At 36.4% G+C, this 22626-nt stretch overlaps 1 protein-coding gene across 3 annotated transcripts in view; it reads right to left on the minus strand.

Annotated features, from left to right (window-relative positions):
- The window catches only part of LOC120473806 (phospholipid phosphatase-related protein type 5), a 156891-nt gene that overhangs the window by 12859 nt on the left and 121406 nt on the right, over positions 1-22626 (minus strand). For all 3 annotated transcript variants that reach the window (XM_089133800.1, XM_039663839.2, XM_039663837.2), the window contains one exon: positions 14129-14317. In XM_089133800.1, the coding sequence (XP_088989926.1) occupies positions 14129-14317 (189 nt within the window). The remainder of the gene's footprint in view (positions 1-14128; positions 14318-22626) is intronic.

Consider the following 22626-nt stretch of genomic DNA (forward strand, 5'->3'; position numbering starts at 1 on the left):
ACTCTTAGAAGAAAAGGTTCTATATAGAACCTTAAAAGGTTCTAAAGCGCTACGTATTTGGAACCCCTAAAATGCAATGAGTGTGAATGATCACAAAATTCAAGATATGGGGGTTACAAAATGTAATTAATCAATATTACACGAAGAGTGCCATTTCAGTTTTTATCCTCCAAAAATCTGCACGATTAAAATGTGATATTAAGTTACTACAACAGTTTAATAAACAATAATTTAATTACAACTGCAAAATGTTGCAGAATAATGTAATATATGAATGAATAATAATGCCTTTAAAGAACCTTTATGCTAAAAGTGTTCTTTCTTGTCATTATTGAACCTTTTTTTAGCATAAAATGTCCTTTGGAGTTGAGTAAAGAACCCTATGCTACTATATATAGAACCCTTTTTTCTAAGAGTGTATACACTGATGAGCCAAAACTTCAGTGATGTGAATAAGTTTGGACACCCATGCTAAAGTTGCCTAAAAAGAGGAATAAAAAATCATCTTTTGGATATTGATCTTAATGCCTTAATTTAAAAAAATGAGGAAAACTCCAACCTTTAAGGACACAAATTTTCTTTGTGAATGAATAATGTATCATAAATAAATAAATGTTTTTCCTTAACATTCTGGATCCATGAAATAACTGGCTTTTAAAAATAAAAATCTCCCTGACTCTATGGGAATTTAACACAGGGGTGTCCTGACTTATGCACCCTGTATTTGAAGGAAAAAACATTTATTTATTTATGATACATTATTCATTCACAAAGAAAATTTGTGTCCTTAAAGGTCGGAGTTTTCCTCATTTTTTTAAATTAAGGCATTAAGATCAATATCCAAAAGATGATTTTTTATTCCTCTTTTTAGGCAACTTTAGCATGGGTGTCCAAACTTATTCACACCACTGTATATGACCACCTGCCTGATATGCTAATATGCTTCGTGTGCTGCCAAAACAGTGCCGATCCGTCGAGGCAAGGACACGTTTTTAGGCACAATGACATTGGCAGCAGATCTTTCAAGTCATTTAGGTTGTGAGGTGGAGCCGCCATATTTGAACTTGTTGGTCCATCACATCCCAAAGATGTTTAATTGGATTGAGATCTGGAAAATTTGGAGACCAGGGCAAATGTTCCTCAAACCCTTCCTGAACAATGTGTTTAGTGTGGTAGGGTGTGTTATCTTACTGAAAGAGGTCAGTTCTGCCAGGGAACAACGTTTAGGTAGGTGGCACGTGTTAAATGTTTGTCCATATGAATGGCCGGACCCAGGGTTTCCCAGCAGAACATTGCCCAGAACGTCACACTCCCTTCTCCAGCTAATCGTCATCCCACAGTGCATCCAGTAATTGATGATAAGTAATTGAGACAGTCATGTGATGTAAAAGAAAACGGGACTCATCGGACCAGACAACATTCTTCCACTGTCTGCTCCAAGGTCCAGTTCCAATACTCATGTCCCCATTGTAGACAGGGGTCATAGGCTCTTTGATTGGTCTGAGGCTATGCAGCAGAGTGCGATGCAAAGTGTTTTGTGACACATTCCTTCCATAACCATCATTAAAATTTTGTGTAACTCGTGCCACAGTATACCTTCTGTTGACTTGGACCAGATGGGATAGCCTTCGTTGTCCTTGTGCATCAATGAGCCTTGGGCGTCCAACACCGTGTCGCCAGTTTGTGGTTTGTCCCTCCTCAGACCACTGTTGGCAAATTCCCACCACTGCTGACCGGGAGAAACCAAACCCTCAGATCCTTATTCCTACCCATTTCTCCTGCATCCAGTAAACTGATTACGAAAACTGATTGTAATATGAGGCCTTGTTAAGAGATGATCAGTGATATTCGCTTCACCTGTGACTGGTCATAGGTCACACCAATCATATGTTTACCACAGGTCTCTGATTACTGGATCTTTCATTTTAACATTATGGCTATGCAGTTCTTCACATGGAATTTGCTTTTGCTGATTACGATTAAGTTGAAATGGCTGAAGTACCAGACCTCTGACTTCAATAGATGCATCTACCATTGATAACATCATGGTGGTTTTGTAATGACATCAAATCTCTATGTATGAAGGGATGAAATGACTAAAATATCTGGAACCCAAGTAAAGTAAGAAAGGTCAAAAAATGGGATGGCATTTTTACATCAGATGGGATGATCAGCAGCACTTGAACCACCAACTGTTATTTTGCCCAGAACTTGGCAAAAGAGTCTAACTCTAAATACAAAATGAAGGTGCAGCAGGCAGCCGGAAGGACAAAATTAACTTCAATTATGGTATTTGAAAAATGTCAAATTAAATGAGGAGAAGCATCGTGAAAATACATCTTAGAAAAATTATATTTCTCAGAGGATGCCTGAGCCAAAAAACAGTCAGTAATTTGCTCTGTAATTTTTACCGAGGCTGTGTGAAGAAAAAGACAGACGTGCTTGATTAAGTCATAAAGCAAGCCTGCCAAATTTACATAACCCTGTCTTGTCTGACACTGTACCTTACTGAAAAGACCAGAGGCCAAGTGCATAAACACAGCCATAATGTTAACACTGTCTTAAGAACTAGCAGTTAATCTAGGACCAATCTGTCTTCATTTTCAGATTCAAATAGCTAGCTTATATCTTAAAAAGTTATGACCAGGCTTAAAGAGGTGGTTTATGTGGTTTATGTAACCAGTTAAAGCTTAATCAACATAAGTGTCCATGTTGGTCAAAGCTGGTTATTTTGGTGCTGGTTTAGCTGTTAGACTTGGCTTGGTGAAGCTGGTTGACCAAACAAATCTTGCTTGTTGGTTAAGGAACCTGGTGGGTTCCCAAAAACACCATATAGTTATGATTTATCTTTTCTGCAGGATGGTGCCCCTGGAACAACCATGGTTTGCAAAGCAGGACTATATCGCCCCACCAACAGTGCTGGACAGTGCAAAGCCCCAGGCGTTGGCCCACTTCTCTTCTGCCAAACCAATTCTCTCGCTGGACTGGGTACTTATAATATACCGTACAGTCCATAGTGACATAGAACAATATTAATAATTAATTATACACTTCATGCGCCAAGGGCTTTTTGGAAAAGGAGCACGGTCATCGTTTCTCGAGAGACGTGACAAAAGTACAGAATTGCTACGGTAAAATATTATTGTAATATTTGAAAAGTAATAGTTCTACCAAAAAAAAAAATGGAAAATTCTGTCATCATTTATTCACTCTCACATCATTCCAAGTTAGAAAGTTTTACTTTTTCTGTGGAACTCAAAAGCAGCCCATTATGAAATCTTTCCAATACAACAAAATCATGTTGTTGTCAAACTGTCAACCAACCAACTAAACAACCTACGAGCCAGCCAACCAACCAATCAAACAACCAACCAACCAACCAACCAATCAAACAACCTACCAATCAAACAACCTACCAACCAATCAACCAACCAACCAACCAACCAATCAAACAACCTACCAACCAACCAACCAACCAACCAACCAACCAATCAAACAACCTACCAACCAATCAACCCCAACCAACCTACCAACCAATCAACCCCAACCAACCTACCAACCAATCAACCAATCAACCAACCAACCAACCAACCAATCAAACAACCTACCAACCAACCAACCAATCAAACAACCTACCAACCAATCAACCCCAACCAACCTACCAACCAATCAACCAACCAACCAACCAATCCATCCATCCATCCATCCATCCATCCATCCATCCATCCATCCATCCATCCATCCATCCATCCAATCAACTGTAAATTGTTCCTCTATTATGCTATTTAAATTGTCTTTAATTTGCTTTGGAGGTCTCCTACAAAAGGTTTCCATGTATCCAAGGTCAAAGAACACTTTAATTTTCTCATAATATACATTGAAGCATTACCTCTTTTCTCACAGTGTCTAAAACAGTTGGATCAAGGACCCAGTTTCTCTAAACCCTTCCTTTCTGAGATCCTACTCTGATTAGTCAGATGTTGTGAACAGCCCTGTCTGTTGTGATTGTTCTACTGCTAAAAGCACACATCAAAATTTCAGCTAAATTTCAACTTGATACACAGTGATACGAACAGCAACAATGGCGTCAGTTTTACCATATCAAATCGTGCCCGTGCCCTCATTACTGACGACTTGATTCAAACATCATTTCTTGCTTTTGGGGGGTTATTGTGCATTTTTATCTTTGAAACTTTGCAGTGCCTTTCCCCAAACCACAGCTCATGTTTCGCATTTTTATATTTCCAACACATTCCCTTGTTCACGTGAAAAGCAGCAGCATTAACCTGCTAAATTTCTTATTTGCAAAAAAACTAAACAAGTAGCCTTCCGGACGGTAATCCAGATTTGGAACAACATAAGATTGATTAAATGCCGACAGACATGAAGAACAATTCAAACATCAAGAAATGATGCACTTCTTCAACACACACTGTCAGTTTGCTCAGCAGACTTCCCAGTACCTCTTGAGACTGGCACCCTGCTAAGGATCTTTTCCGAGTGACATGCTGGAGGATACAGGAGAGGCAAATTCACCCTGCTCTGTTTTCATAGCGTTACCATGGCATCACTATGACAGCTGATGCACTCACGCTCCTGCTAATCCAATGCAGATCACAAATAGACCGCACCACATCACAGATCACATTCATTTCCACATGCTGTCAGGCAATTTTTTAGCTGTCGTTTGAATACACCAAACTGAGATTCCAGTACCAGTGTGTTTGCGCATAATCTTTTCTGCGCGTAATGTGTGTCCACTGTTATCGCAATCTTCTTACATTCCTTTCATCTAGTTGTTCTTTTCTCTTGCCTTTTTTGGGGTTTTACACTCTGTCATTTCTGATTTCTGGGATTTTGTCCTTCTGTCTTTCTGCGGGCATATCTCCAAGTACCATATAGAGAAACTGGGTTAGCATCATCCCTCTATCTCTCTCTACCACCACCACCAGCTCTCTTCATGCTTTATTCTCTTCTTTAAACTCAACATGAAAATTAATTTGACCCCATTTATTTTCCTAAAGCATCTTTTTAGTCCCATTGTGGATTATTCATCATCAGTGCAAATTACTGCGAGGAAAAACAAATCAATGTCTTTGTAATCATTCATCAAAATGTAATAACACTCTTCCTCTGAAATGCATTTCCTTGGTGATGCAAATTCGATAAAATGCAGAGTGTTATTCGTTAGCATTCCCATCTCGATGGAAGTTGCTCGGCTAGGGCAGGACATGATTTGAAATCTACCAGATTCTGGGTGAAGATCTACAGCCATGTGTCTTGAGCTGTAAACGTCAAATGACTAATCACTTTGCAGCAGCAGAAAAAGGACAGCATGACAACACTTTTTGGCTGATGGCACCGCAAGACTGCACAAAAACTCTGATTAACCTGACCTGTGAAATCAAAGTCCTTCAAAACAAACAGAGTACTGGTAAAATATATGCTTTAATATAATAAAATATTTAAATATATCTATAAAAAAACTAAAAAAAAAAATGTAGTCGATTATTTTTTAACTACTCACCTCCAACCACCCAACTCCTTTCTGGTAACGCCCGCTTTTTACGACCCAATCATTTCCCATTCAAAATAAAAGTCCCACTTCATTTCCCTTTTCACAACACTGATAGTGATGTCAGGCATGACAAATTTAGAAGATAGTTTATTTTATTTCAAAATCAAAATTTCCAATTTTTTTATTAATTTACATTTTTTTTTTTTTTATGTTTTAAAACACGTCTCTTATGTTCATCAAGGATGAATTTATTTGATGAAAAATACAGTTAAAAGAGTATTGGGAAATATATAACAACTGTTTTCTATTTTAACACTTTGTAAATTTCTATGTATTTATGTGACTGTAAAAGCAGAATTTTCATGAATGTTGGATGTCACATGATCGTTCAGAAATCATTGTAATATGCTTAGTTATTAAAAAAAATATTATTATGTTATGTTGTTTCTTTTGAGGAAACCATACTACATTTGTTGAGTGAGTTGAAAGTTTCATTTGAAAAATAAATTTTAAAATAGCAGTCTTCACTGTCACTTTTAATCATTGCAATGTATATTCCCTGAAAAAAGTATTAATTTCTTTAAAACAACATTTGACAAAAAAAAAACACTTTTCTTTGGTACAGTAATTATTAATTTGTTTATTTTCAATTAATTTAACTTTATTATCCAAAATTTGGACATTTTTCTTTAGCTTCTCATAAGACACAAAAGTTCTACACAATTAAGACAATAATAAAAAAATCCAATTAATACAATTAATACATCTTATTTTAATGCACATTTACAGTTTCAATTTAGCCTTTTCTCTTTACAAACATTTCCTTTTTTGTTAATGAAAATATAGTTTGCTGCTATAGTTCTTATTCACAATTAATTTTAATTTGAGTGCCTCTTTTCTATTGTAAACTCAAATACATATTTTTCTGCTTTGTGCACACTTCCTGCTTTCTTGCTACCTTTTTTTTGCTTTCTTGCTACCTAGCAACCTTTAAGAATCACCCTTTCGTGATGCTATCTACCACGCTTTTCATGTGAAGGTCACAGCAGTGCCCGATGCTTGGGTTGAGCTGTGCACTGAAGTCCTGACACAAGTCATGTGAAAAGGCCTTCATGTTCTCCATCTTTCACATTTCCATCCACAAAGAGTCCCCGCTTCTTTCTTTCCTATAGCACATCCTCCATGCCCACATGGCCAACTCCCAGTGTTCCCGAGGCTGAGTAGGAGTGTTAAACAAAAGCTGATGCTTTAATCTAAGGCTTACTAAGATTAGGCTGTGGATCGTCTCCACAGAGAGAGGTTAAACGCATCCGCTGGGCATTGCTGTACACTTACAAGAGCGGATGACACGGATCTTTAAAAGAACATCATCTAATGTGTGTGTGAGAGCCTCTCTCTCTCTCTTCCTCCATTCCTCTTGTTACACCCCATTCTCCAGCGATAATGTTTTCCTTTCACTGCCTTGCTCAAACACTTATTAGACAAGTAAAGTGGATCATTTCTGGATTGACAATGCCCCATTAAAACTCATCTCATTTGTGTTTAAAAAAAACAATGAAATTTTAACTGTAAAACACTAAGAGTGCTAAATGGCACTCTTCGTGTGATATTGATTAACTTCATAAAATATATACATTTTCTAACCCTCATATCTTGAATTTTGTGATCATTCACATGCATTCATAAATACATTTTAGGTATTGATGTTTGTCAATAATATGAAATATTTAATCCAGAAAGGACATAACAAATGATAATGAATGAACCCAAAAGGTTCTGTATTGAACCTTTTTCCTGGTTCCAAAGAACCCTAAAGGGTTCTTATTATTGAACCCTTAAAAAAGGTTCTATATAGAACCTTTTAGGGGTTCCAAATACGTAGCGCTGATAGAACCTTTTAAGGTTCTATATAAAACCTTTTCTTCTAAGAGTGCAGAGCTACCTCCCCCTGAATAGTAAGAACATCATCCCTTCTCACATGAACAATTATACAGCAATTAGTTCCTGTCCTCAAATTTGATTGGCCTATCAGTACCGGTAAGTTTCACTGTTTCTGTTACTCCAACTGTCAGTGTTCCCAGCGTTTCTCTCTCTCTCTCTCTCTCTCTTTCCACTACCATGTGAGCATCCTCAGACAAACAGAATGAGGTCACAGAAACACACTTATGGCAATCCCGCATTACTGGAATAGGAGCACACAGTCCCCAAACATCCATCAAGAAAACAGAGTTGTGACATCAGCAGCTGCACCTTCTCACTTGCTGGACCACAACTCGCTTCAGATTAAAGATACAGACTGTACCGGCCATATTCACCAGAAAAACTGCCAAAAACTCAGATAGCAGCATGAATAATTTAAGGTGTATTTGTTAGCATTTGTAGACTTCATTAAAGCACCATTAATGGAATAGTGTCATTATTTACTCACCCTTACGTTTGTTCCAAACCTGCTGTTCCTGGTGCCAAAAATATATATTTTTTTCCATTCAATGACAAAAAGGTGGTTTGATTTGAATTGGTTTACTGTTCAAACTGTGGTTTACTGTGTAGGGTCAAAAGTTTGTTCAAATCACTAACCCCATATGAGAAATAGTAACTGTGATGCATTTATACTGTAGATGCAACAAATACTACTGATACAAAACAGAATTTTGATGAAATGGGACAGCTGCCAACGACAGTTTTCAGTGAATACACTGGCATTCAGAGTGTTTTGAAATAATTTCAATCCAGGCTTGTTGGAAAAAATGTTCCGGTGGTGTCGGAATGTTACATTTAAAGAGATACTCCGCAGTTTTTTCATATTAAACTATGTTTATTCCCTTAACCCTCTGATGGTCTTCCTTTATGAGTCACGTCCTGGGCCTTCCCGGAAGTGACTGAGGACCATCAGAGGGTTAACTAAGATGAGTTGATACATACCTCTCTCGAGAGTGAGACACATTGATAGCACTTAACTAGCACAGTTCAATCAATATGGGCCAAGCAGAGAAGCCACCAAACACCTCCACGTTTTCCCTATTTAAAAACACACTGCAAAAAAATATTGATGGTTTGACTTAAAAAAGGAAGTAACCTGGTTGCCGTAAAATTTTAAGTTCATTGAACTGGAAAAAGTTAGTTAATACAATGAAGGAGAATGATTTAATCATCAGAAACTCAAAATTATATGTTATCTGAACTAAATAAATTATTTAAGTTGATTTGACAAAAGAAAAAATGTTGTGATTACTACATCACTGTAAAAAAATATTGTTGGTTTAGCTTAAAAAAGTAAGTAACCTGGGTTGCCTTAAAATTTTAGGTTGAACTGGAAAAGGTGAGTTAATACAATGAAGGAGATTAATTTAATCATCAGAAACTCAAAATAATAACTTATCTCAACTAAATATATTATTATAAAGCTGATTTGACAAAAGAAAATATGTTGTGATAACAAATCTTGAAAATATTTTTTTTTACAGTGCAGTTACACGAGTAGTGTAACTTGACCTATAGGACGGTGACAAAAAAATGATTTTTTTGCGCTTTTCTAAGCATGTAAAATGGATAACTATATTGTATGGCGGAATACCACAGCAAGTGCTTCGGCGCAGTATCATCACTCATGAAAAGTATCATCACCTCTCCCCTCCTCTCACTATCCGGAGTGATGATATTACTGCGCCGAGTCCAGATATGTGCCGAGTCGAAGTGCTCCCATTCACTTGCTGTGGTGTTCCGCCATACAATATAGTTATCCATTTTACACGCTTAGAAAAGCGTAATGTTTTGTTTTGTGTCACCGTCTTAGGTCGAGTTACACTGCTTTAAATAGGGAAAACATGGATGTGTTTGGTCGCTTCTCTGCTTGGCCCATATTGAACGAACTGGGCTATTTAAGTGCTATCAAATTGTCTCACGCGTCAGAGCGATTGATAGAGACGAGAGAGGTGTGTATCAACTCATCTTAGTTAAGGGAATAACATAGTTTGGTATGAAAAACGGTGGAGTATCCCTTTAAAAGTAATGCAGTATTGCATTACTCTCTGAAAAAGCAACTAATTGCTAATAATGAACTAATATATACCTTTAATGGAAAGATAATGCATTGCCTGATATGCCTGTACAGTAGAGGGCGCCACTCAATTAAACCTTTCAGCAATCCATTCTGGATTGACGAAGAATAGGATGCAGGAGAAGAAAGTTCAACACTCTTACTTCAGCAATAAAAACAACAACAAAATGAACCACAATTTTGATGGTTATATTAAAGCCATTTTTGCTTGTATAGTTGAATTGGACCATCAGCAGGGTCAGCAGCAAATACATTGGTTAATAAAGTGAGATTAAATAACCCACATAAAGTATATTTGTGTAATTTACCATATTTAATTATGGCAGGTTTGTGTATTATTCTTAGTTTGCATTGCACAGTTTTTAGTCTGAATTCTGAATCTGATTTTTTTTTTTGTGCATGTGAGATGAAATGCCTGCTCACATTTAGTCCAGAACTAAGCATCATGTTCACACAGCACACACAACGCCTCAACACTCACTCACGATTTCTCTCAATAAGGGTACAGGGGAGCTCAGTCAATAAATAGGAAAACAAAGGAACTTGCGTTATTTAAAAAAAGTAACTCAAAAATATTTTGTAGTAAAAAAGGAATGAGTGACTTGTCTTTACTATGGAAAAAAGGTTTTCTGATTACGTAACTTTGAATGCGTCTCTCCACTAATTACTTCAGAATAATCTTGAGATAAAAATACATTTTCTATAGCAACCGTGCTATTTTAGCTTGCTTCTGAAAGTCTTTGAGCTCTTTTTATTTCTCTGTTAATTGTCTACTACGAAGGTGGACATTCAAAGAAGACTTAGAATACATATATATAATGTTGTTAAGCTACTTTATTGTGATTTATTTTGTTATATTCAGAGCTTGACAGCCCTTCACTCTTATTATATGGAAAAGACCCGCCTGGACTTTCTGTTTTTGTGTTCGACAGAAGTCATATGGGTTTGGAATAACATAAATAAATGCTGGCAAAATGTTCATTTCTGGTGAACTATTCCTTTTATAGAATTGAAGGCATTGTGGACTGAACATTACTCTCCCCTGTTTCTCTGACTTCCATTGTATTTTCTGTCCATTCAACGGAAATCAAATCTCTTTAATTGGTCACCAAAATTCTTTAAAATATCTTATTTTTGTGTTTAGCAGAAGAAAGAAATGCATACAGGTTTAGAGTGAGTAAATGATGACAGAATTTTCATTTTTAGGTGGACTATCGTATAAAATATAGCTGTAGGCTACTGAAAAGGACCTGACCCCAATCCAGTACTCAGTGGTATACTCCACTCTATAGGGAATACTCTGACTGCTGAGAATGAGAGGGCCACTTGACATCTTCAGATGTGGAGAGCCAGGGTGTCTCAATAATTAAGCCCTTCAGCGGGGTTCAAACGCGTGTTTACAGCACGGAAATCTGCGTTGTTTAAGACGCTAGATTTGACAGGAGAGTTTTTCCCTTTTCACGATCACCGTTTCCAGATTCAACTCTCGGCAAAAGATAGAAAGCACTAACCGCCCACACACACTCCAAGAACCCACATATTCGCACACGTGCACACTCATGCACGCACACACACAGGGCGCAGATGCAAACGCTCACTATCCTCAAGACAAAGAGATAAAGGCGGTTACACACAAAGAGAGCATGCTCACACATTCACACACATGTTGACAAAAAGAAGCCTTTCCCTGTGAATTATTTTTCCGAATGCAAAAACAAATTGGATTGTCCCATTTATGAGTGAAATATGACCTGAATATTTCATGATTCACCCCTTTATGCTCACATTACATTTTATAACATAATAAAACACAATAAAAGAATATTACAACAAAAATAAAATGAAACAACAGAATACAGAATACACATGGCAAAAGATGTAACCACTAAAACAATTTCTTACTGTTTTCAGACTTCACACTCGCACACAGACTAGACACACATGGCAAGAAAACACACAGCTTTGCCCAAATGAAACCTCAGGTGACTCTCAGCCCACAGAGGGAGCCTCAGGTGTCCCTGTGCACACTGCTGTCATCTTGCATGTGAAGGAAGAAAAGAGCTGTTTTTCACCTTCTGCTCTCATTTGCACAGATGAGGAACGTGTATGTGTGTGTGAGTGTGTATAAATAGTCAAAAGTGAAGAAAGCCCCTCTGATGTTTGACAGTGGTATCTCACCATCTGTTTCTTGATGTTGGGTGAGAGACAAGAGTTAACCTGCCCCTGAAAATGAATCATTTGACCTCTGGGAAATCTGCATTTTTTTCCTGGCTGGTTGAATCAAGACTTGTGTTGACCTCATCTAGCTTATATTTATTACATCGCACCACACTGTAGATATCTGACCTTGTTAATGTCACTTTTGTTTAGTCTGACCTAAATAACAATGACATGAATCTTGACATCCCAACCCTGACATCCAAACTGGAGACAGAGCAGACCCAAAGCACACTCTCATTGCAGATAGACTAACATTCAAAGGTTTGAGGTCAATAAGATCTTACTTTCTTTTAACTTTTATTCGAATTTGAGGCTTTTCCTATTCACCAAAGAATCCTGAAAAAAAAGATTATGACATTTTTCACAAAAATATTAAGCACCACAATGGTTTTACTGTTTTAATATTGATAATAATAATAATGTTTGTTTTTTTTGAGCAGCAAATCAGCATATTAAAATGATCTCTGAAGGATCATGTGACACTGAAGACAGGAGTAATGATCCTAAAAATGCAGTTTTGTCATCACAGGAATGAATTACATTTTAAAATATATTTAAATCGAAAATTATTTTAAATTGTAATAATACCTCACAACATTACTATTTTATTGTATTTTTGATCAAGTAAATGCAGCCTTGGTAGGCAAAAGAGATGAGGGTGGTCAACTGTCCATTATCAAGTGTAGTGAACCGCTCATACAGAATTCACTTTCAAACCAATAAATCACTTTCTGTTGGTCAACATGCCAAATGTGATGACCAATGCGAAATCTTTCACCAAACGGGAAATTACTGATCACATGGATTACAATTAAAATGTTGGATTTATCCCTTTTCTACCCTGCTGAAAAAACCTTAAATTCCCCCCCAAAATCCAAAATGGTCTCAACCATAGTTCAAATTAATAATTCTTTTTACGCTGTGTTTGTTGCAGGTGACTGGTGTGACCTTGGAAGGTGACCAACCACAACCAGCATGAATGTGCCCAAACCAAACCAATAACTAAACTAATATTAAATGCAACTACTTCTAAAGTGTTACCAGTTGAACCAGTATAGTTCCCCCCAAAAAAGAAAATGCTGTCATCATTTACTCGCTCCCATGTCATACCAAATTATACCATTAGACTTTCGTTCATCTACGGAATTTTGATGAAATCTGAGAGTTTTCTGTCCCTCCATTGACAGCTATGCAACTACCACTTTGACACTTCAAATTGTTCATAAAGAGATCATAGAACTAATCTGAATTGAGCCAGTTAGTCCAATTTTTTTGAAGAGACACAATCACTTTATATGATATAAAGATTGAGGCTTTTATTCACATTTAAACGTTGATCAGCGAACATAAACAGACTCAACCGAACCGGCTTAACACGCGAGACCAAACCTCTTGCAGAAGCTCAAACGTGCGAGAATGAATGAGATAGAACACGAGAATGAACCTCATTGGTTCTCGCACATCAAGCGAACATGCTTGAGCACTGATGTGTTCGCTGATGAATGTTTATATGTAAAATAAACTAAATTTTCTGAAGAGTCTTTTCTAAACGACTTAATTCATAAATATTAGTTTTACAATCTCTTTATGAACTTTTTGACGCATCAAAGTGGTATTTGTGTAGCTGTCTGGAGAGTCTGGAAAAATATCTTTCTTTGTGTTCAGAAGATAAACAAAAGTCTTAAAGGTTTGGAACGACATGAGGGTGAGTAAATGATGACATAATTAACATTTTTTGTGTGCACTTCAACTAACTCGTTAGGATAATCTATAGGCTGATACTGATAGTGATAATTCTTATATCACAATTATTTCTCTTACATTGCAATGAGATTAAAAAGCAAGCATGGCGCCATTTGTCTAGAGATTTCAATATGAACTCAATAGCTTATACACATACATATATAGAACCATTTTTTTTGGTAAAAGGTTCTATTGGCCAAGTATGGAACCCCAGGGTTCTATATAGAACCCAGAGGAACCCTTTTTTAAGAGTATAGAACCTTTCAGGGGTTCTATATGTAGCGCTGATAGAACCTTTTAAGGTTCTATATAGAACCTTTTCTTCTAAGAGTGTATGTTTATGTATCTCTATCTCCTCCTAAGATACCATGTTTCTCCTAAGACATTAATTTAGTGGCAATTTTTCTCATTTCATTATCCAGATTGTTAACACATGAAAAATAAGTTAGTGAAATATCCAAGATCAGTGTGTGACTCACATTCACACTCAAACACACTCATTAACGATCCCACACGCCGACACACTGACGTACACACACGTGTGGCACCTCAGAGAAGTGCGAGTTTATGAATGGCAGTAAAACTCTTACTGTGACAGTAGGGATGGCGGTGACCAGAGAATACACCAGCACCGGGGGAGCTTTGCTGTCGTCTTCAGGTCCTGGATACGGCTTGGAGAAGGCTTTATCGAAGCAGAAGAATCCTTGAACGTGCACCGGGAATGTGTCCGTATACTCAAAGTAGTATGCCAGGAGAACCGTTCCTGCCATGATCACCAGCTGGAAATAGAACATGATTCCAGTTTAGAATAGAAAACCCGCTCTAATAGGAGGATGGTGTGGTTCTGGAACAAAACACAAGCTGCAGTCGGAATCTTCGGCTGAGTGAAGGAATAAGAAAATAAAAAAGACAATTCTCCCCCGTGAGAGAAGTCACAAGAAATTTTGTGGTGTGAATGAGTGAAAGCATGAAAGGATATTGTGAGAACGGCTAGAATCCCTTCAGCTATGCCTATCTATAGAAATAAAAAAAAAGAGCCATGGAAGACACAAATAAAGAGAGGCATTATACGGAAAAGAAAACAAGAAGATTGGAATGATCAAGGGAGAGAAGAAAAATAAGGGGAGGAGGAAAAGAGATGGCAATGTTGTAGAGAGAGGTGGGGGGGTGGTTGGAGAGATGAGAGAGAGAGAGAGAGGGAGGAAGGGGGGCGTGTGCATCTGTGCTCACAGCGGGAGAGGAATACATTGCTTCAGTACAAGTAATGCATGCAGTTCTTTAGGGCAGCAAAGATAATTAGCATTAGATTAATAAAATAATTTATAGAATGGCACTTTCAGTCAATAGGGTACAAAATAGAGTTTGAAACAAATTGTAATGACATGCTTTGTTTCAGAATCTTTCGAAAATTCTGATGGTCAATACAGTATATTAGCTGTTTATACATATTTTGGTTTGCTATTTTTTACTTATTTGTAAGCAATACACAATACATAAATATAAAAATAAAAAAGTCACTAAAAATAGGCTACATTTTAAGTTTAAGGTGTTCATGTTACAGTGTAATCACATTCAAGTACATGTACAATTTGTATACTATGGCAAGAGTGTTGTTTAGGGTTAGTTGCATGTAATTATGCACAATTATAGTAATTACTACTATAACTACATGTAACATGTGTAACAAGGACATAGTAAGACATAAGTGTTACCTAAAAATATCATGCTATATGGGAAACAGGGTTCCATATTTAGCTGTTTACATTTGACAAACTCAGATTTCCAATTGATACATTATTTTTTTATTTACAACTGAATCTAATAGTTCTTACTATAAAAACACTGCGTTTTGTGTCTCTAAAGCTTGAAAAAAATCCCTGAGACAAGTGTATTCGTGGAAAGGATTTGCATGCATGTTTAGGTGCAGCAGTGTGAATCAGCAATGACAGTATTGGATTCATAACCATAATGTCCTATGAAAGATAAACAGATTACAGTTCAGCGCAGACTTAAACTGTAGTAGCGGATGTTCAGATTTATCAACTAAACATTCGTCAATATTGTATGTTGTTTATTGTCGGTTCTGAGTTACTTATATATATATATATATATATATATATACTGTGTATGTATATGTATATATACAGTATATATACATACATATGTGTGTGTGTGTTTTTTTTTTTTAATTGGACTTTGAGTCTGTAATAATTTTGATTGATTGATTGATTGATTGATTGATCATATGTTATAGTTTTTTTATGGTTGCAATATTGCTCACATTATCAGTCAACACGAATCTTCTTGGTATGCATGTCATGATATTATGATATTCCACTTACTTAATAGGGACTCCAAACTCGCAAAAAATACACAAATCTACATACTTACACAAATCTACATACACTATTTAGTGTGCAAGGCAAAAGATTTTTAATAAAATAAAAACAATTTTATTTTTAAATGTTTTTCATCACACATGTTTCCATCAGTCAATCTGCATGTCTCCATTCATCAGGGTTGAATAAAAATTAAATAGCTTTTGCAGAGATTGTCATGCTTTCAATGTTTTTCTAAAATGCAGAAAAAAATTTGTCTTTTTCGTTATACTTTTTATCCAACCCTGTTGTGTTGTGACATTGCCTGCTTCTCAAGCTCAACAGTTCAGTGTTGTGGGAAACATCACAGTGATCCATTTTTAGACGAAATATTCCGTTCTTGGCATAAAGACAGAATATTGACCGTGAACAATGTGGTGTGGTGCAAATGTATTTGTTTGCTAAACCTACTACTAAGATTGCACAGATCATTAACCCCTGTAACCCCACTAAATTAAAGGGATAGTTCACTTTGAAATTAATTTTTGATATGTTTAGCTTACCTCAAGGGCATCCAATATGTAGGTGTCTTTGTTTCCACAGTATTTTTCAGTCAAACCGTTGTTGTCTATCAGTCATACACTGGAGGCTAAGGGGGTCCACTAAAGAGCATGCACAGAGAAGTCAAAATTAAACATGATTTAATGACTCGTAAATTTAAGTACACATTGATGGCCTAAGACACGAAACGAGCGTTTTTTTTTTTTTGAGAAAACGAACAGTATTTATATCAATATTAATCGTATCGTTAATTTTTACTTCTCTGTGCATGCTTTTTGGTGGACCCCCTTAGACTCCAGTGTATGACTGATGGACAACAACGGTTTGACTGAAAAATGTCAAAATTGAAAATACTGTGGAAACAAAGACACCTCTGAGGTAAGCTAAAACATATCAAAAACTAATTTCAAATGAACTATCTCTTTAAGTGCCAACTGTAAAACTCAGTTGTTGACCACTAATCACAAGATGAAGGTCCCTCAGTGTCTTTCTATGGTATTTAAAGCTTTTGTTGAATGTAAACTTTTGAAATAATACTCAGTCACGAATAGCACCTTCAACAATAACGACACCTGGACAAACTTGTACAAGAAAGGCTAGAAGAAGAGCAGCTTAAAGCCAGAGATCTATGTCTACAAGTATAGTGGTTAGAGTGTTTTCCAAAGCCTAAATAAACTTCTGGTCTGGTCTCTTTGGAGTCAGTCAGAGGTAGAAATGATAGTTGCCTAATTCTATCACCCGTCGGTTCAGTTCATGACAAGCAATTCTGAAATTCAATGAAGCTCTTGTATAAACTGTTGCCTAGTTATTGCTTCATTCTTGTTGTATTCTATGATCTTTTCGGCTGACTGCTTCTGTCTCCCCCCTCTGTGACTACTTTCGGGTTATTTCTAGCTTATGTCCCACATGAACATGAACACAAGTCTTCAGCTTTCACTCTCAAAGCTATCAGCAGAGTTCTGCACCCAGCTTTGGTCTGCTTTAAGCCCTCACAGCATTTTTTCGTCATAGGTAACCCAACAGTTAGCCTTTCATAAACACCAAAACAGAAGCGTATTTCACGGATATTATACTGGATATCATTCAACAGCATCATTACAATGATTCACTCATCAAAATTGGGGTCATGAAACCCCAATCCAAATTTTTTTTTGAGATTTTAACAGAGGTATGTGTTGAACACCATTGAAGACAATGTTAGCATCTGTTAGATTTAGGATTAAAATGGTTAAAATGGTGAGTTTTTTTTCCAGCTTTTTTCGTCTTTCGGGTTTACAATCTTCATTGTGTCCACGTCGCACGCTGTGGGACGTTGATGACTCATCAGTGTCTCATAATTATTAATGAGACTGAGTTTTCATAACCTATGAGAAGATACTCTTAATTATTCATGACACCACGTGGATCTTTCCATGTCAAACTGTGATCGCGTAGTTGATGAGAGAGGCAATCATGGGACGTAAGTGTTAGTTTTCATGGTGCAAAAGTCCAAGTGGGTTGAATATGTTCCCCGTGATGCTAGGGCTAGACTCTGGCTCTGGACGGGTTGGTTTGCCATTTGCCGTCTGTTCCGCAAACATTTTTCTCGAGAGAACTGTGTGAAGTGGAGAATGGTGTAGCTCACATTTTTTGAAAAATGGGCTTAAATGGGCGTGGATTACTGTGAGAAGAAAATGACCAATAGGATTTGTAGAAATTCAATTCCACTTCCCCACGGTTGAAAGGCAATGAAAGCAGACTCGACTGTGCATTTCATTTGTCAAAAATCCCTGATATTAAACAGCTAGCATGTTTAACCATAATGTGAATGCTTGTTATGTAATCAGTTCGGACTAAACCTTGAGGATCTTTGTCAAGAAGAATAAGTATGGAACAGAAATGCATTGCACAAACACCAGACAGGAGGGACAGAATTAAGTAATCTCATTTTTTAGACTTGCTAATTGAGAGCAGAAGGCATGTGCCCTTGTTTAGCAACACTGAAGAAAGGTCACACGTTCACACAAACAGCAGGAAAACAGGGCAGATGGACACAAAGTCAAATGAACCAAACACTTTCAGATGAAATAATTAAAAATGTAGCCAAGAAACAAGACAATAGTTTTGACGTATCTTGGGTGGGTGCTGCGAAATGCCATAAAATATATATATATTTTTTTTTTATGAGAGAAATGTAACATAGCTATTTGGTTATACACAGCAGGACTTTAAGAGAGCTGTCCACTATTCTGGCCTCAGAGCGAGTCCATTGCTTTGTCAGTTTTTCCACTCTTTCTGAATTTTTAACTGCTATGCCTGCAAATAAAAATCCAGCCGTCATGCTAACTCTGCCACTCTGTCAAAAACATGGAGAAAACTGACAAGACGGTGACAGAGAGAAAGAAATGTATTTGGCTAACTTTAGCTGTTACCGTTAGCTCTTACGCACAGGAGAAACAGGAATTGCCATGTGGAAAAAAACCCAGCTTAAACCAGTCTAGGGCGTTTACTCAGTCTCCCAGGGGGAGAAGATAAACTTAAACTAATTAAAACCAGAAAACCACCAGAAATTAAGGATTTTGTTTGTTTGTTTGCTGGCTGATTCCAAATTCATTTTTAACTCACTAATTGTGAGCCATTTAAAAGGAAATAAGCCTCCCTGACAAATGACACAGTACACTGAAAAAATTTGGAGTAGGACTTACTTGAAAAAAGCTAGCTAACATTTTTCACTCAGAAAATGCTAGTAAATTTACAAACATTTGCCAAGTAAAAACCAAAACATATTTATCAGTAGCTTTAATTAGAAATATTTAAGTTAAATTTACTTGGAATATAGAATTAAGTACATTTTACAAAAAATAAGTAATTTTAACTCAGCTAGTAAATGGTTGATTAATATCAATTTTCTTTGCCTTTGTACTACATTTCACTAAAACAATAATATTGAATTTTATTAGTCATTTACTGTATGTGCTTTACTTAAATCACCTACTGTAAGTAATTTATATTACATCATGTCAGATGTTAAGCAACATGTGAATGCAAACACCTCAATACTTCACACTGGCGGTAACATTTGATGGGTCGTTTTTGTGTTTGAATGTGTCATTTTGAGCAAAAAATTCACTCGAAATATCACAAAGTGGCAAGTTACTAATACTGACAACAAAAATCAATGATAAAACAGTGTAAATACAGCTGGAAAACAGTTAAAAAATGAACCTCATTAATTATTCAAGGTCCATTGCATGATGGGAACCCCAGTATCAGAAAAGTTGAGTCATTTTTACTTCATTTTATTGAGTTGATATTTACACTTTCATTTCTACTCGCTTGAATTAAGTACGAATATGGAATTGACTTAGTTTTTTTTTAATTCTTGCCTGAACTAACTTTTTCATGTGAATTACATTGTTATTTTTCACTAATATTTACTATAATTTTTTACAGAGTAAAAAAAAAAATCTTGTATTTTTAAATAAGTGATGAAAACTTCACAGCAACATTACAAAACAATCTCTTCTAAATACATTTGACAGGGAGCTTCCCACCCAGAGCGGGTTAATTGTGCCCTCTGCTGTTCACATACTTATATTTAAAAGGCAGTTAAAAAAAATTAGTTTAAAGATTTTTTCAAACTCATGTGTCACGGACTGATATCTCGATTAATTATGTCACCCTAGGCTTTCTTTAATTATCCAGGTCTAATGTATAGGGAACAGTTACCTGACACATATAAAACATGATTTTGTCTTGTTTGTCTACTTCAAAATTTGTTGAATCAAACAAACACACGCACACACACACAATGTATTTGCAAGGAATTTGTCAAATGCTTTTATGCAGAGCGACTGCATTAAAAAATAGCGAAACTGACTTTGTGAACAGATGGCAAGCATGCAAAGTTATGTTCTGGATTAAGTGTTTTATTTATAGAAGGACAAATAGAAAACGTTGGTCAGAACTGGATCATTCCTATTAATCTTATTCTGACTTTTTTATAAACCCAAAGAGCCACTATAGCTGAGATGTTAGCTGCATCTTTTCTTTAGTATGCATTATTCCAGTGCTTTTACCAATAGCTAAACCATAAATAATCCTCTAGTATATTGCATCGCTGTATTCAGGACCGAAATGTCAGTATTTGGTATGCAGTGTAGGTAGCATGACTTTTGGATTTTACATTTGTTGTTGCAACTTGTTGACCCTAACATGTTTTTTTCAGTATCACTCTCAGAAAAAAAGGTACAAAAGCTGTCACTGGGGCGGTACCTTTTCCTTTGTACCTAAAGGGTGCATATTGGTACCTTCATGGTACATATTTGTAAATTACAAATTACATATTTGATGAAAACATAATAAAGTGGCAGAACTACTGAAAGTGTGAGATCATAAAACTGGCTCACTGAAGCTCATGTGGGACGTTCAATGATGCCCACACGTTGTTAAAATAACTGATCTGAGATGATTAAAAAACTGGTTCTGTAAAGCTCAGAGAAAAACAACTTTGAACAGAACTCTTTTGCATTGTTTTATTGTTGTCTGTTTCAGCAAGTTACTAAATAAATGCTAAATTGAAAAGTCACAGAGGCACGTCTACCAATTAAGTCCAACTATTGTGCAAGTCTGTATGCAAGAGAATACATTAGTAAAGGTTTTACTAGACCTACTTTAGAAACCAAAATTTTCCAGAAAAATATATTTTTTTGTGAAAACTGCTCAAATTCTACCAGATCTTTTTTTTCAGCAAGCTAAATGTATTATTCATGGAATGATATTCCTTGATGTCAAAGAATTTGCCTTTAAAATTAACATTGTATGAGCACTGTTTTAGTTTCTTCAGAGCACTTCTGTTTTTCCAATGGATTCTTACTTAAAGTTACATATAAACCATTACATTTTCCAAAAAAAACACATTGCATTCATCATCTAATTCACTTTCAGCTTGTTTTTGTGATTGGGCTGCAAAGAGCCAAGACAAATTGTGATCAAAGTAACAATCTTTCCTCTTGGCAAACACTTCCATGTGTTCCACCCACCTCTGCTGCTCTGTGGAAGTTAAGAATTAGTCTATCTCTAGTCTAATCTAATCTCCAGCAACACACTCGCTGAATGTCAATATGGGAATAAGTTTTCTCCTCTGGGGGACTTAAGTGGGGACTTCAAAAACTGATCCCTCACAAAATTGATTATAAGAACACTGGTGGCAGCTCATGAGTTGATGAGATGGGCTAATAACCCAAAGGTTGCATGCTCAAATCCAAATTCAGACTTTTATTTTGAAAGATGTGCGTGAAAGTGGTTGACTCTTCTGTCAGAAGCAGTTTGCTGGAGAAAAACACATTCCCCTGGTTCAGTATCTGCTGTCAGATTAGATGTCAGGCTTTTACGGTGGTTTTCAGTCGACTTTAGTTTAGTGAGGCGCGATGGTTTATGGAGGAGTAGTTCCTTTGCTCGGAAATGAAAATATGTACGCAGACTTGTCCCTTTGACTTTTTTTTTTGGATTTTCTCTTCTTTTTTTCACCCGAAATGATATGTTGCATGCTTATGAGTTCAGCCAGCTGGTTATCCTCAGGCATGCTCTAAAACTCTTTAGATACGGATTTTACAAAATGTCAATGGGAGAAATGAATGGGAAATTTACTTCGGGACTGTGATGCTCTATACATTCTCCTTGATGGCGGCTCCTGTGTGGGCAAACGACGCACATCTTCTTGTGTCCAACTCTCCTCAAAACATTGGATTCATCCACACTGTGCCGGGGCGCAACCCACGTAAAGTTGATGATTCCACGAATAACTGCAATTCCAGATTTCGAACAGAGATGGCGACAAAGAGGAAAAACGCCAGACTGCAGCTTTAATTCAATACGTGAAATTTATTTTAAAAATATGCGTGCAAAAACTTGCCAAAGAAAAAAGTACGCAAATTTTACTTATTGTTTTTTACAGTGAAGGAACCAAGGTTTTGTCCGACACCGGAGACGTTTCCGTAAACTTAACCCAAAATTGAACTTTATTTTCACTTTGTATTATTTTCTATACTTTTTATTATGACTGTGGTAACTCATACTGGTTAACTAACTTTATTGTTTTAACAAAATACACTCATCTCCATAGCTCTCGATCAATAATAGGCTAAGTAATAAAATAATCAATAGTAAAAAATACTGCAAGTTGCTTTGGAAATTAAAAAGATTTTAGTATTGTACTGTAGTTTAGAACC

Source organism: Pimephales promelas, chromosome 8 (assembly GCF_988280905.1).
Source record: "Pimephales promelas chromosome 8, fPimPro1.hap1.1, whole genome shotgun sequence".
NCBI lineage: Eukaryota > Metazoa > Chordata > Actinopteri > Cypriniformes > Leuciscidae > Pimephales > Pimephales promelas.